Source organism: Nesoenas mayeri (genome assembly GCF_963082525.1).
Source record: "Nesoenas mayeri genome assembly, chromosome: 2".
Classification (NCBI taxonomy): Eukaryota; Metazoa; Chordata; class Aves; order Columbiformes; family Columbidae; genus Nesoenas; species Nesoenas mayeri.
In genome coordinates this window covers 144,460,296-144,476,981 of record NC_137543.1, presented here as the reverse complement: position 1 = coordinate 144,476,981, position 16,686 = coordinate 144,460,296, and the positions used below count along the sequence as shown (strand labels likewise).

Below are 16,686 nucleotides of genomic sequence, written 5' to 3'. Positions count from 1 at the left end.
GGACTGAAATGGCAAATGTGTCACTCTATTTATTTATTAAGTTGTCAGTGGAATTCAAGGGTCTTTCCAGGCCTGTACATCTGACATCTCTTTGGGGAAAACTATAAAAAAATGAAATAAAGAATAGAATTAGTGAGCACCATGTAAATATGACCTGCGTGGAGTCTTGAACTTTGCTTCTGTAAAGAGGAGTCCTGACTTAAACCTGCTGGACTTCTTTGAAGGATTAACAAATATGCAGGGAGAAGGTGATCTGATTGATAAAGTCCACTTGTTTTTCCTGAAGAGTTTAACAAGGCTTGTAGGCTTTTAAGGAAAAAGAGCAGTCATGGGATAAGGGGAAGGATATTTTTCCTAGATAAATAATTAGTTAAAGGATGGGAAATGGAGGGTAGAAATAAATAGCTCTTTCAGTACAGCGAAGTTAGCAGTGGAGTTTGGCTGGGTTTCTGCTGGGAACTGTGCTGCTCAGTGTATTCACGTAGTACAGTTAATGTGATAATATAGTAAAAAGGTGAGCTCTGAGGTGAGACAGTTTATCAATGACAGCATTCTTTGGAACAGAGAGCAAACCAACGCGTCCATATGCAACTGTATAAACTTATGATTAATCCTGCTGTGTGCAGTTCGGTATCGCATTGCAAAGAGGTTATAATGGAATTGCAGGTGCGTTAGGAAAAAAGCATACTGGGCAGTATTATGCGTAAAATGGTTTTTACATGAAAAATGAGCTGGCTAGATCAGGAGGACTCTTTAGCCATGAAGAGACAACTTCTGGAGGAATGCTGTAGAGGAATAATTTGAACAAAGTTATGAGTGACGTGGAAGTCAGTAGACATAGGCTACTTGCTGGTTCTTCACTTGCAGCCAAGAGCTTGGTGTCCTCAAAGCTAGCAGGAGCCAGGTTCGAATTAGACACAATAAAGTGGTTCCATGTATAATGGATAGCAGATGTGTGCAACTCCTCGTGAAGATGATGTTGCAAGTCCAGAAAACTTAAATAGTTTCAGGAGAAACTGGAAAAAACACTGAAAGAGAGATCTATTGAAGGTTCCTAAGCAGAAAAAAAAAAAATATTTCAGCCTACAGAAACTCCTGTAGCTGAAAATAATTGAAATTAGGGAAAATATTAGGGGAAATGTAGGTAAACTATATGCTTGCCTTCCTCTTACTCTTAGTATCTGCATACGGCCCTGTTTTTTTTCAAAGCAGAGAAGGACTGGAAAGGGTGAATAATAAATATAGTCCTTCCTGTTATCACAAAGTATGTGGTAAAGTTTTCTGCAGCTGCACTCCCTGAACACAAATGATGAGCTTACTGGCCCACCTTGACCATTGTGTGAAACAGTATAGCTGTCCTAATGGTTTGTTACCTCAATTAATAAAAAATGTACTGATGGAAATGGGATTTGCGTTATGGCTTTGAAGGAACAAAGGGGTTATGTGAACATGTTATGGCTTTGAATAGGAGTTCAGATCTTTAGAGCTTCACAAGAGATCTTTAAAACTGTAGCAGATCCTTAGTGTTCAGCCAAAGCTGGATCACAATGCCAGATGTGTATTAGATTTGATAAAACAAGACTGACTTAACACTTCTTGTAGATAAAGTAAGAATATCACAGAAGAAACTGCTAGAGGAACAAAAGGCTAAAGACTTAGCCCAAGCGCAGCACCCAGGAAAGTAAGAATATGGAAGAATAATGTAAGAAGAATAAGACATTAAGAGCAAGAAATAAAATCAGGAATACTTTTACATAGTTTTTATAGTTACTGTATAGAAACGCCACCTTCTTGTGGGTTAAATGTATCCTGAGTTGCAAAACTGTCTGGGATTTTACTAGGACCCTTGTTCTACAAACGTTTACACAGATATTTTTAAATAGATGCTGCCTCATGGTTTATTTGCAAGATCATGGACTATACATACTAAAATCGGTGAATCACCCAAATTAGATGAAGCATAGCACAAAGTCCTAGCCAGATTGAAAACATTATCCAAACCTCCATACAACAGTGATTTTAATCGAATCTACAGTATATGGATGACAGGAGGAAATGGTCTAAAGCTAAAATTTAATCTAAAAAAATCCAATTATCTCATATTGTCAAGTCAATATAAATAACTTTTAAAGTTTCTGTATAAATTCTCAAATTCTAGCCACTTCCCAGTTTTACCAATAAAAGGGTGTATAGTTTTATACTTACATCATGGTTTAACCCCAGCTGGCAACTAAGCACCACATAGCCACTCACTCACTACCCCCCACAGCAGGATGGGGGGAGAGAATTGGAAAGGTAAAAGTGAGAAAACTTCTGGGTTGAGATAAGAACAGTTTAATAAATTAAACAAACAAACAAACAAACAATAATAATAAATTGAAATTAAAAGGAAAATAGATAAAGAGAGCCCAAGAAAGGCAAGTGGTGCGAATGAAAACAATTGCTCACCACCAACTGACCGATGCCCAGCCAGTCCCCGAGCAGCGGCCCCCCGGCCAACCTTCCCTCTAATTCTGTTGCTGAGCAGAACATCATATGATGTGGAATCACCCTTTGGTCAGTTGGGCCAGCTGTCCCAGCTGTGTCCCCTCCCAACTTCTTGTGCACCCCCAGCCTACTTGCTGGTGGGACTGAGTGAGAAGCAGAAAAGATCTTGACTCTCTGTAAGCACTGCTCAGCTGAAACATCCCCGCATTATCAACACTGTTTCCAGTACAAATCCAAAATGTAGCCCTGTTCTAGCTACCATGAAGAAAATCAACTCTACCCCAGCCAAAACCAGCAAGACTTATTAATATTAACAGGTCTAAACAAGTCAGGCTGTTTTCTTGAAAACAAATTCTTTATTGTCTAAAACTTTGCTTTTAATGTAATTGAAAATAGAGTTGCTCATATTAAAAAAAAAAAAAAAAATATATATATATATATATACACACACACACATATATATATATATATCCTAATAGTGTAAAACTGTCATGCTGAAAGAGGTGGTATGGAGTTGCTAAGTGCAGATACACATGTGAGAGAGACGATAAACAATAAACCACATTCATATTTATTTTCTGTAGAAGGTGCAGAGTGGTTTGGTGAGCTAATCCTTTGGTATTGCCAGCTATGTATGATAAACCATGTTAAAGGATTATTATTTATGAGAATGCTATGAATTTTTTATATCTACACTTGTAGTTTATTTTCATTTTAAAGACTGTAGACCATAACTCTGTACTTTTAATTTTGTATTCAGTATGGGGAGTTAATCCCAGAATGAGGCTTTTTTGATGCAAAATCTGAATGCTTGTGTAGTAACAACAGCTGTCCCCTCACCATGTGGTATCTTCCATTGCTTTGCTGTAGAGATGAATTTTGGCCCAGTGTTTCAGGAATATTGGACACACATGGTTTTAAGTGACAAAGCAGTATGTTTATGCATTCATTTGACTCTCGCAGTTACAGTTGGCTACAGATGAGAACAGGGAGAACACGTTCACACCATGACCACCCTCATAGCTGCTTGTAGGAGTTGAATCACAGTAGGTGCTGTTGCATCTAAAGACACAATTAACTGTTGCTGAGGAATTGCAAATTCACAAAAGCTCTTTTACAGCTTTAGCTGTTGAGAGTGGATTTTTCTAAAAGCTTTTTCAAAGGTTTTCCAAATTTAGAAATCTTAGATCCTCACATTCTAAAATTATTGTCAGCTTGAAATAAGATTAACAAGTTGATATTTTAATGTAGTTAATGAAATTTTGTGCTGTGAATTAGCTGTGTAATTAGCTACAGATCTACAGAATGACTGTGGTTTTGTCTGTTATTTAGGAAGATAACCTTATGAGTTCTGTTGTATTTACAAATGGTAAAGTTGTGAGCACATGGGAAAATCAAAGCTTACTGGGAAAGTCTGAAAATAAAACTTACCAGAAAGCTTCCTATGTGTGTACATCACTGAAAAGATAATCTTGATTTCCATGTGTAATTGCCTAGATACACTTTGAATGTGGTCAGACAGAACAGATGTAAATTTACTTAAAACCAAATAAACAAAACAAAAGCAAAATGAAAAGTAAATAGCAAATTGCAGTAAACTGCATATTAAGGCTAATGTTGAGGTGTGAAATGTGACTAACTTTTGAACAAAAAGCTTTTAACCAAGAATCTTATAAGAATTTGTTATTTAAATTACAGTGATAAAAATTTTTGTAAGTAGAACAGTAAGTACCCCAGATCTTCCCTTCTAAAAATCTATGAGAAATATTTTAGTATGAAATACGTATATGGAGTATAATAAAAAATATGGAGTATATTAACTTGTTTAATACAATAAAAGTGATAAGGTTATTGTGTAGTGTGGAGGTTTTCTGTATATTTGTCACTTCTTCCTTAGGCCAGAGTGTAATTGTATGATAATGCATATAATGTATATGCGAGATCTCACACATACACACACGTTATTTAAGCATCTTGCATTTGAACTATCATAGGTAATTCATTTTATACTGGTATTAAAAACTATCTGAATATGAAAGTCTAAGGCTTTCAGCATTGAATAAAGGACTACATGGATCCAACCTAGGACGATTGATGAAATCCTTGCTACTATTGGCTATTATTTACTGTCTTTTAAGTGGCAGGTTGTATTTATGCCAATTTATCTGCTTCAGGGAACACTCTTGATAGCAGAACAAAGTGAATAAAAGTAGTTTGCTTTGCAAATGAATGCAAATGATGGAGCCTTTCGGGAAGCCCTTTAACAGGAGCAGTGCACTTTGATTATGAGTGAAGCTGCCATTTGGACATGGTGAAAAGAGCACGCTCGAACCATTGATTGGGGGAGACAGTAAAAAGTCAGGCCGGGCCCCGCTAAGCTGGCGGTGCGGCGGGCGGATGTCAGCCTGGTTGGAGCTCAGTGGGAGAGTGACAGGCGGGATTAGTGTCAGGGAGAAGCTTTGCTGGGGCTGTGGAGATGGTCCCTGGGGTCACTCACCTCTGACTGTTGTTCTCTGCTGATGGCTCTGTAATGCAAACTGCGTGATATCTGCCGAGTCCTTGTTGGGAATGGTGATTAGAAGAGGTATGTCATAAAGGATTCCTTAAAAATAAATAAAATGGCAAACTACTGATGGTAACAAAGATCCAGCTCTGCAGTTGTTGCCAAAGATGCTGCAAACATCAGAGGTGGTTGCTGCACTTGCCTTCTCAGGCAGGCGACATTCCGTGACGTATACAGCTCTAATTGTGTATTCCTTGCTTTGTTCGCTTTTATTTGGCTGTTATGAAGACAGTTATTTTTAAGAGATTGTCTTATGTAGATAGACCAAAACATTGTTATAGCTCTTGGTTATTGGGTGGTAGAAGCATCCGCTTTGTTTTTGTGGCATGACCGTGGTTTTTTTTGGGGGGGAGGGCTGTTGTTTAGTAGTCTTCATGGAATATTAGAATCAACAGATTTCATTCCTGAATCATCTCAGAATGCTAAAACATATGGTGATTACAGTGGCAAAAAGCTAGAATGACTGTTATGTTTTATTTAGAGGCTTTTTAAAAATGTAAAAGTGCGGGTATTTTCTTTGTCGCTGAAAAAAAACTTACATGTACAATTAAATAGATGGCTAAAATTTTGCATCTTAAACTGTGATTTCATCTTTGATAAAAATGTTGCTTTTTATCGGCTGCATTTTATAGTGTTATGTATATTGTATAAATGTTAATAGAAATTTAAAGTGTTTGTCTATATAATATACAAAATGCATTTTTGGGGTGTTATGGATTTTTAATATCCTACTGTTGCTCTGTTGTTTTTATGTGTTTTTGGCAACATCACAGGGAGATGGTACCCAGTTACTTAAACTATTAATATTTTTTTAATGTGATTTGATTAATTCCTTTGAAGATTTTTTTTTCAGTATGCTACCTCACAAAAATATGCCCACTATACCAGTGTAATGACTGTTTTACAAATGTTTTACAGGCACCTGAATGGACAGAGGAGGACCTCAGCCAGCTGACAAGAAGTATGGTTAAGTTCCCAGGGGGGACCCCAGGTCGATGGGAAAAGATTGCTCACGAATTGGGTCGATCAGTGGCAGATGTGAGTTCACTCAGATTTGCATTGTGTGGAGAATGACAAACCAGAACAAGACAGGCAGTGTCGAAGGCAGGCGTATATGGGGGCCGACATTGTCTTTTGAGAGAGGCTACAATCCTTTTAGGACCTGGAAGTGAACCATTAACTAACTATGCAAGAAGCAGATGTCAGCCAGTCTCTCCCTCCACAATTAACAGCTGTAACTGATCAGCTGGATGGGGGATTTTGGTGCTCACAGACCTGAGCTACTGTAACCCAATAACAGAAAAACAATGCGCTTTGGGTTCTGTAGTAACCTCCTTTCACTGCAGGCGAATGTTTGTGTGACTTGGTTAAAGATTACATTTCTGCTCAAGCCAGTCCTTAAAAAATGTAGATGAGCTAATGGTGTTTAGACAGGTGTTTTCCATTAATTAAGCTGAAATATCTCTACAAACTTTAAAATGAGTTAAACATACGATACTACTTCAGTTCTTTTTTCTGGATTATAACGCGGTTAATAGTGATACTGTGTAAAATGATTAATATCCTTGTTAATTCATATTTTATAGTATTGTACCAGATATCAAAGAAAGCTTGTACTTACGGTTTTTAAGTGTTATGATCTTAAAACCCTTAGGGGCTAGGCCGTAAAAGGCTTTTCAAGCAATAGATCACTAGAACATGATGTAGTGTCTGCTGAGGACCATTTGAAAGCCCTTTCAGCTGACCCTATTTTATAGGCTGTGGAGGGGTTAATGAGAATAATGTTTAAATCTGTTGATGTACATTTTGAGATTAGATGTTCCTTATTTATTATATTTCAGGAATTACCTTAAATAATGGTAGATATAACTTCTGGCTAGACTGAAGCGTAACCATTATAGCCTTCTGGGCAATTTGTGTACTTCTTAAGTGGTTTTTTTCCCTGTTAATTAATCACCAAAATATATTTTTAAAGTTACTTTTCAAGAATTACTGCAACTATACATTTCTGTTACTCACATATACTAGAAGATAATCCGTTTGCATTCTTACCGTTTTAGAACACCACATATTTGCAAATAAGTGGATGTAAGCAAGAAGTTACAAACCTGCTGTGCAAATGAGATTGTATTTTTTTAAATTCTGTTTAGTGTTGTCTATCATACTCCTGAAGTATTCATACTACTGAAGTGGAGTGACTGTTAAAAAGATGCTGCATTTTACTAAGCAGATTGTAATAGCACATGGCCTGGTAGTATGCAGTGTGCATGGCAAAGATCTTTTGAGATTGCTTTGGAAAAAATGATGAGTTTGCTTGTTCCTGATAATACAAACATGTGGAATGCTTCCACATATACCCATCACAAAACTAACACTATCTTAACACTGCCTTTTACACCCATTTTCTGCTTTATTCCTTGCAGCAAGTGTAAAAACATTATTTATTAAGAATCCTTTGCAATATGTATTTGGCCACCATACTTGCACACAACCAGAACTGGAAAGAAAAAATGAAGCTCGTTTGCTTCTTCCTTTAGGCGAGAAGTCTTGAGCAATGTGTGAATTGGAAAGAGAAATGAAGGAAAGGTGTATGTTCTAAGAACTGTCAATTTCTTGTATGAAAAAAGGAATTTTCAGGGATGGTTATGTGTAGAGAAAGGTCTGAGCATAATCCTTTTTATTTCCAGTGACCTCCAACTATATGTTTAAAGTAAGTGTTCTCCACACAAGTTTTTGCTTCTCTAAAAATTTTCCACTGCCGATAATGCCAGGACAGCTTTCCTGACACAGACTTATTAGAGTTTCTGCTGCTTTTATCATTGGATTGCACAGAGTTACAGTTATTAGGCTTTAAAAAGGAAACACTTAAACAAAAGCTTCCTGGAAACTTCTCTGTATTTTAAACTGTTACTGAGAACTACTTCAGATATATCCATTCAGCTATTGAACAAGATGTACAGCTTATCCGTTATATTTGCTGAGAGTGACACAGAATAGCATCTAAATTTACAGCAAGGTTTCTTATTTTGCCTGGGCATCACCATAGTTGAATAGGAAATATTACACTAAAGCTGCAGGAAAAACGTCTGGTTTTGTTGAACTTTGTGCGCAGCAAAAGAGGTGTTGGCCTGTGCAGGCAGTGTTTGCTGCCCAAACAGCTGGTCCCTGTTTCCACTGGGAGAGGTGCAGGGGGGTATGTTTTGGTGTATGAGATGCTGTTTTGAAATAGTTTGTGTAGCAGAGTTTGAGGATCCTTTGCTTACAGCTAATTTAACATCAGTCAAAGCCAGAGTTTGAAGTGTGTATTATCTGACAAATGCACTAGATCTTAAAAAGGGAAAACATTCAAGGACAAATTGGAATTTGTTTTTCTGACATTTTATGTGACACAGGAAACTCTTTTTAAAAACTTGAGACCACTTTCTGCCTGTTTCTTCTCCTGTTAAGTATCAAGAGCATTAAGGCTTGGTTTTCCTTTCAGGTAGAAAGCTGTAGTAGAAAGGACTGACAAGGTACAGTGTGCTTGTTTCCATGGGATTTTAAGCATCCAAACCCCTTCTAACAGATTAGCTACACAGGTGTTAACAAAGACAGTTAAAAGTAATCCAGTTCCAAATGATCACTCCATTGTTGGTTCTGTCTCAAAGCCTTCTTCCTCAGCAGAACAAAAACAGGTAGGAAAATATTTCAATACTTTTTAAAGAATAAGCTGAAACTGTTTGTATATGGCAGAAGAGCATCAGTGAAATTCACTCTGACCACCCCAAAGAAATTCCATTTTAAATTGTCTTAAACTCCTTCCTTTTTTTAAGAAGCAAATACCTACATTAATCTGTCTTCATTTCCACTGGCAATGTTTGAGCACGCTGAAGTGACTTGAATAGAGCGTTCTTGGCTTTTGTGAACTTTTCGGCTTCATGGTGGTGTTTTAACTTGGTTTTGTGGGTTTATTTGTTTTGGAGGTTTCTTTAATATATTTCTGAATTTTCCTCCAGGCATTATGTTAATGAGTTTTGGAACAGTATGAAGCGGCATTTCTAATGCGTGGAGCTTTAATACCGCTTTTTCACATATAAAGAAGGCCCAAAAACTGTGTGTGTCTGACTTATTTCCAGAGAGGTTTGTTCAGCTTGGAAAATTCTTCACTGATTTTGCTAGAACATGACTTTGATACCCTAGACTTGCTGAGCACATGTAAATGTTACAAAACTAAGTGGAACTGGAAGTATATTGCAAGAGCAGTAGAATTCAAAACGGTTGGGACAAATTAGAAAAATAAGATACAAAAAATAGGGTGAAATTAAAAAGATAGTTTATGCAAGGCCACACAGCAAGATGGTGATCAGGTTCACAAATAAAAGAAATCAAACTACTGTCTAGGGGTAGCTCCCAAAAAGCAGGAGGAGTGCGGAGATAATGAGCTGGATAGAAGTGAACAAATAGTGAGTTACTGTGAAAGAGGCGAGCGTCTTATGGAGAACATATAACCAGGAGGATGGTAAACCTGCATCTGCAGCCTTAGTGTGTGTCTAGTTTTCAGTGTTGCACTTAAACACGTGATAAAGAGTGCAGATGAGAATAAAGGGAATAGTACATCTATAAAGTATGTCTGACAAGGAAAGATTGTGAAGGAATTCATGTTGAAGGACTGAAAGAAAAAATGAACTGAGGAGGTTATTATTCTACTGCAGAAAAGGAGAACTGGAAAGAGGAATGGGCTTATGCTATGCATTGGTTTTATAGGGCAAAAAGTAATTACCCCAAATTTTATCATGGGCTGCAAAGTTAGACATTGAGGGGCAAAGAATTCCAGTGGAGAGGATAGAGCAATAGAATAAGCTGCTGTGGAGTTTCTACATTGGCAGCCAAACATCTGCAAGAACTGACATGAATGCAGTGATTCTGCCTGAGGTTAGGTCCTGCTCCTCACAGGGCCTGTGATTAGACTAGCAAGTGCGAGCTATCTAGGAGGAAAGGGGGAGGAAACAAAACCTTCCCTGCAATTGGAAGCATGTGTGAACTCATTTTAAAAATGCGAAATTAAAGCCAGATAGTCGCCATAGTTGTTTAATAATCACTGCTTATACCTTAGCTGGATTGTTCTTGAATTCAGTAATTGCTACTAAGTGTTCTTTCAGATTTTTTTTTCTTTTCTACTATTATTCAAATTGAGGTTTTGTAGACAGTTAAGTTTGTTAATTGTGTTATTTCTGAAAATATTGCACAAATAAGGCTTACTAGAAGGCCCATTACATGGGTACGTCTGCCAGATTCCCCATCCAAGCAGGTACATCCACGTGATGGGATGCAGACCAGTGGGAAGGTGCCAGCCAAAATCCAGCAATAACAGCTCTGTCCGTGCTGTAGTGCCCCTGAGCTCCTTCAGCTCTGCTGCTTCTGTCTATGCTGCCTCATGTGATATCAGCATAAATATCTTTGCAACAGATGCGTGTGCTTTTCAGCTCAGACTTAGGGTAAGTCTGCAACTGTGGTGCAGACACTCTATAAGAAGGCTTATTACTTTAACTTTTGTCATGTTAAATATAGGATATGTTTATCTTGTCTGTCTTCAGGAAGACAACTCTTAACAGCCAATGAATAATCAACCCAAAATAGATGAAGTTAAGTTATGCTTATTTTATCAGTATGTTTAATTATTTAATTGTCATCTTAATATGTGCATGTTAGGAACTTAGGAATCTTTTTCCCATAAAGCTGATTTTCAAGTGGCTTAGTATAACGAAATCTTATTGCTTTCGCAACTGAAAGCTTCTACAGCTTTTTAAAGTAATTTTTATTGCAAATGGCTGGTGTTATAAATTAGATTTTTCAGGTATTTTGATTATGAAAGGGAAATGGAGTTCAGTTAACTCTAATCAGGGTTCCTGCCTGCTGACCTGGTTACCTGTACCACTGCTCTCTGTCATACTCCAAACATCTGTTCTTTGACCCATTTTCCTTGCTGAATTTGTTGCTCCAGGGTTAGTTCTCATTCCTGTCCTTGAATACTTAAGGAAATAATTGACCTTTTAAAACAAAATAAAAAAGTTATGTTTGAATTTCCTAAGCACTGTGAACACCCTATAACATAGTGTAAATAATGAATGGAATGGAGTTGCAAGACTACTATTTCTGCAGAAATTATATTGTTTGATTTGACAAATGCTAAGCCTTATGAAGATTTATAATAATGATTGTCAGCTTTTGCTGAATTTAAAAATTGAAAAAAAGCACTTAGATGTGAAGTTACAGAGGTATATTGTACATGACAATAGCTACCCTTATAGATAAAAAAAATATTTGCTGAAAGGCATAAATTAATTTCAGTAACTACAAAGGACTTTCAAATTGTAAAAATAACAGAGGAAGTAAAAGCTGTCTGGCATGCCAAACAGACTTTAATGTGATTATTAGGTACAGGTTTTTTAAATTAAAGGCAAAGAGATCTCAGATTTCATACTTGTGAATTAATATCATTCACTTGTCTTTCAGGATTTAAACGGATTCTGTTTGCTCCTGCAGTCACTAATCTCATGCATTTGTGTTGCAAAAACCGCCTGATTGGGATTTGCTGATTGTATAGAAAAACACTGAGGTAGACAGCAAAACAATAGACAGGTGGATATATTTGAGCAGACCTTCTGGATTATCATGAAACCCGAAAGCATAAGATTTGAGTGGTGCTGTTTTTGTGGTATCTCTTGTATGTCCATGCAACAGTGTCAGCCTCTAACTCATACTCATTGTCCTTTATATGCCATTCTAAAATAGATTCCTTATATTTGACAAATGCAAGCTCATTACTTTTCCACCAAGAAAACATCTATATGAAAAATGATCCATATGTAAAAGTTTATGAATTTATTAGGTTTTTTGCTTCTGGAGATGAAGTGTTTTCCTAAGTCTGTTTTACATTTCATTTTGTGTACTCTGTGTTAACTCAGTTACTGTGCTCTCTGGTTGTGAGTATTCTGAAACATTCACCTCTAGCAGCTTGCATATATTTATGTAATCAATAGTTCTTCCAGTTGCCTATTGAAGTATAAAGACCTCGCTCTGGATCGAGGTCCAAAAGAGGTTATGAATATCTAAGATGGGATTTAGATCATACATAGGTCATGTAGATCCCTCAATCTGAGAGTGAAATCTTTGAAACACCTGTCAAATCCCACAGTCTCTGCCGATGCTTGGAGGGGAGGAAAAGGTGGTTGCTGTTTACAGTTCCCCTCTTGCACACAGGTTTATTTTTGTGCTCTCCTACAGTTGCCCCTACAGTTCTTATAGAATTGGGCAGCACAATGCATCTTATTACCCAAATGCAAAATGGATTGATTTCCTTCTCATAAAGCATGACCAGGGCATTCTTCTCACTTAAAGAAGAAAGATTTTTACAGAAGACAGTGGGACACCAGCTTTTAATTCAAATAAATGGCTTGTGGTCAAGCCAGTGCTGCAGCAGCTTTAAAAAGTGGCTTGAACTAATGTAACATCCCACATACATCCTGGTGAGCTGGGTTTGAACTCCACTGCAGAATTCAAATCTTCTGACTCTTAGGAAAGGTGGTGCATTTTGCAACAACAGTCACGAAATAAGATGTCTGAGTAGTTGTTGCAACAGGCATTTGAGCCAAGCTCCTCTCTTACATGAGTGCCCGTAGTATTGAGCTACAGATTTTCGAACATTGATTTTAACTGCCCCATCCCCCCCCCAAAAAAAAGTGTAGTATGAAGTCTCCAACATAATAACAATTCTAGTTGCCGAGTTCTTCCTCTTTGTGTGTCCTGAATAAAGGAGTAATTCTTCTGCTGTTTTAAATTAACTATTTGGGCACTTAAACTGGAAAGAGGCTAGTGTTCTACATCTGGTGATTTAGGCCAAGTTTGCCTCTGTTAGTTCATTCAAGAATAAAAGCACATTGTCCATAAAAGAATAATTTGTTATGTTAGCATTAAATTCAACATGTCATTTACATAGTGGATAAAGACTAGTTATATTACATACTTTTGAGAAAATTGGTAACAATCTACTAAGCAATCTGTTATAAGCAGTGCCACAACAAAGGTATGTCTTCTAACTTGAAATATTTTAAGAGATCAAGTAGGTTGCAAATAAGGACACATGCAAAAGATGGAGAACAATATGGCTTGATGTTTCAGTATTTGAAGCTTCACCAATCTGTTTAAACTGGAAGACAATTTTAGCAGGTTTTTTTAGTGTATGTAGAGGAAGGAAGTTTATAAAGCAATAAATTTTGAATATGTCATATGAAAATAAAGGGATGGGTCATTATCATTGTCTGACTTAGATCACACAGTTCTTGATGTAGTTGTGATTGCTACAAAAAAGCTATTTAGATATAAATTGGAAGAACAACTCTGTCAAGCAGATAATGGTTGTGAGGAGAGAACTTCAAATTTGGCAGTTTACTCTGTGCTGTTCTGGAAGTTTAGACCTGCAGAAAACCTACTCCCTTGACCAAGCCAGGAAGGCAATAAAGTCCTTCAGTGTCTGGCTGTCCTTTGTGAGAAAAATGTGATTTTAACTCAAATTAGCCTCACAGATTCAGGAAATTCCTCACTGCTGCATGTATTAGCCTCTGCTACTCACAGACTATGTCCACGTTATTTTTTTTCTGTAATTCCACAGATCTTGGTATTTTTGCACGACATAACTGGCTGGAGAGCGTGCAGGAAGATAACAACGGGGTGAACAGAACACTGCTTCTGGGACAGCAAATTTATGATAGCTGATGCTGGGAAACTGTGGCAGCTTTAGTAGATATTTAAAGAACATCTGCTCAGGAAGATGCTAAGAATAGTAAACAATTTTATCAGGACCTCCAGTTTTCAGTGGTACAATAACATGCCATCCTTCTTTGAGAGAAGGTTATGTATGTTTGGGAAGCCAAGTGACCCAGGTTATCTCTTCCTCTACAAAAAAAGCCCACATTATTTTCTCTGAATGTTGCCAGAACCCAAGAGATTTGTACTTATGTAATTATCTGGTGCAATCCTGATCAAAATAGTATCTTCTTCAGAGAAGGAAGGCAGCCTGCCATGTGAGGAAATGCTGAGAGCGTGGGGCTTGTTCAGCCTTGAGAAAAGAAGGCTTAGGGGAGACCTCATCACCATGTTCCGGTATTTAAAGGGTGGCTACAGAGAGGATGGAGACTCCCTTTTCACAAGGAGCCACATAGAAAAGATGAAGGCCAATAGGTACAAGCTACTCCTGGGGAGATTCCCATTGCACACAAGAGGGAAATTTTTCACTACGAGAACAATCAGCCATTAGAATAATCTCCCCAGGGAAGTGGTGGATTCCCCAACACTGGACACTTTCAAGGTTCAGCTGGACAGGGTGCTGGGCTATCGTGTCTAGACTGTGTTTCTGCCAAAAAAGGTTGGACCGGATGATCCTTGTGGTCCCTTCCAGCCTGGTGTTCTGTGATTTTGTGATTGCCAGGAGTCAGCAAAACAACAAAGGCTTTCTAGCCCTGTTGGCTGTGCCCGGTGAAGCCGGGCTGGTCGTGGTGCTGGAGGGTCCAGCTGAAGTGATGGGCTGGTGGCTGCTGCTCTGGGAATGGGGAACTGCTCTTCAGCTTGTGCAGAATTGCTCTTTCTCTCTGTTTGGTATCAGTAGGATGACTGTACCTGACTTCACTGGGTTTTCCATCTAGATCTATCACAATTCTGTGCTTTTATATTCCTGCCTTCTCGGCAGGATGAAAAGTAGCTTCTCATTCATGTCAGAGCAAAATTTGCTTTTGCCTGTACTACTGAGTCTTTCAAGCTGACTCTGAATAATATATTTTTCTAATCCTGTGTGTCTCTGAAGCATCGATTGTCCCATCTGAAAGAGGTGGCAGGTGTCCAGGGTAACAAGAGCTTTGACATGTGGATAGTCACGATGAGGAATGTTTTTACTGCTAGGTGTCTTGTTGAGTAGCAACTAGTCTTGTGATCTGGACTAATTGTCAGCAGTACAGGAGAAAACCAGCTCTGTCTGGCTTTCATCGCATAAATTCGTCCCACTGACTCCACTTGCTTTCAATAAAATCTTTTTGTAGCTGAAGACCTATTGAAACTGAATTCAGAAGAGAATTCTCAGAAGCAGACTGTTCTGTGGCTTCTTTCTGTAGGTCCCATAGTGAGATGGTTTGATTTCTACTTCAGCAATTTGATGGCTTGCATCCAGCATGGTTTTTTTTCTAGTCATCCTCCTCTGTCTAAGAAAATCTGTTTCACTGTGCATGTGATTGCCTGACTTGACTTTAACTTCTGTGATCCCTGGTGGACTACAGGGCTGCCTGGGTTGTTTGGAAACAGCAACATTTAAAGTTGATTCCTACCAAAAAATGCCGTGTGTCTGTTCAGCGCTACAAATGCTTGCAGGAATATGAGATCTACCCTCTTCTGTTTTAAATCAATTTAACAGTCTTGATCCTTGTTATTTAAGGTGTCCCCAGACCCAGGATTTCTTAAGGGCTCGCTAATGCTCTGCCGAAAGCTGCTGTCAATAACAGAAGGCTTTTAGCACAACTTTTCACAGTCATGATAAAACTCATAACTTAATATATATGAAAACTGTAATTTTAAAGTATTGTGCAGGAACAATCTGCAATGATAACTAGAAGAGTAGTTCTACGACTGCTTCATACATTGGATAACAATATTTCCAAGTATGTTATCTGTTATCATAATTTGCTTTTGTTGTTACTTTTTCATTAGGTAAGAAATTGATTAGAGGAAGCAATGGAACAACTTAGGTTGCGTAACTTAGTTATTTGGGTTGTTTTTTCTTTTTTTAAATCACCGTTAAGAACTAGATGGTAGATACTACTACTCACCGCAGGAGAGGAAATTTAAATTGATATTAAGGATGTCAGAAAGCATGGAGGAACTGGCAACTGAAAAGTCTGCAAATTTGAGTGGCAAGATTAAATTCAAACAGATCAAATTGAAATACAATTTAATATGTTCCTTAGGTTGAATTCATAATAATCCTTAGTAGTTTAATACTAACATGTTATGATTCTTGCCCTGTGTCAGCATCTTTAACAGCAGTGGCAGTTGAAGCTTATGGACAAATAAATCTTAAGTCTACATAAGAGACACCTGAACTCTCAGTGAAATGACCTGGTGTAAACATGAACTTTACATAGCACCTGGAAAAGGTGCAAAATCATCCATATGAAGAAGAAAGCTGACAAAAAAAAAAGAGTAACAGACAAATAATCTTCTCCTGTAACCTGTGAATGATGATAGTGAAGTCGTAAGAAGCTTGATGAGTTGTCAAACTTATGTCAACTGAAGGTGCTTGTTCAGTGTTTGAAATTGTAGATTTTCAGTATCTAAACCATACACACAGTTGTCATTTCCAGCTTACCTGGTGGATGTTCAAGTTGAAAGTCCATCAAAATAGGGACAGGTATCATAATGCTTTCAAATGAGAAAGTCTTGGAAATGTTAGATGTCGTAAATGGAGTAACTTGCTGCAAATGCTGCATCTGGGTTCACCAAGTTATTATGGTCAAATCTATCCAAAATTAGATAACCTACAACAAGAGTGTTACTTCTGAATGCTTTACATGTAGGGGCAGATGTGAAATGCCATTATGATCTAGGAATAAACCAAA

General features: G+C 37.7%; 1 protein-coding gene across 1 annotated transcript in view; it reads left to right on the top strand.

Moving 5' to 3' along the window:
• Positions 1 to 16,686, top strand: part of DNAJC1 (DnaJ heat shock protein family (Hsp40) member C1) — a 103,603-nt gene that overhangs the window by 84,055 nt on the left and 2,862 nt on the right. The window contains exon 9 of the mRNA XM_080339716.1: positions 5,969 to 6,088. Within this exon, the coding sequence (XP_080195842.1) occupies positions 5,969 to 6,088 (120 nt within the window). The remainder of the gene's footprint in view (positions 1 to 5,968; positions 6,089 to 16,686) is intronic.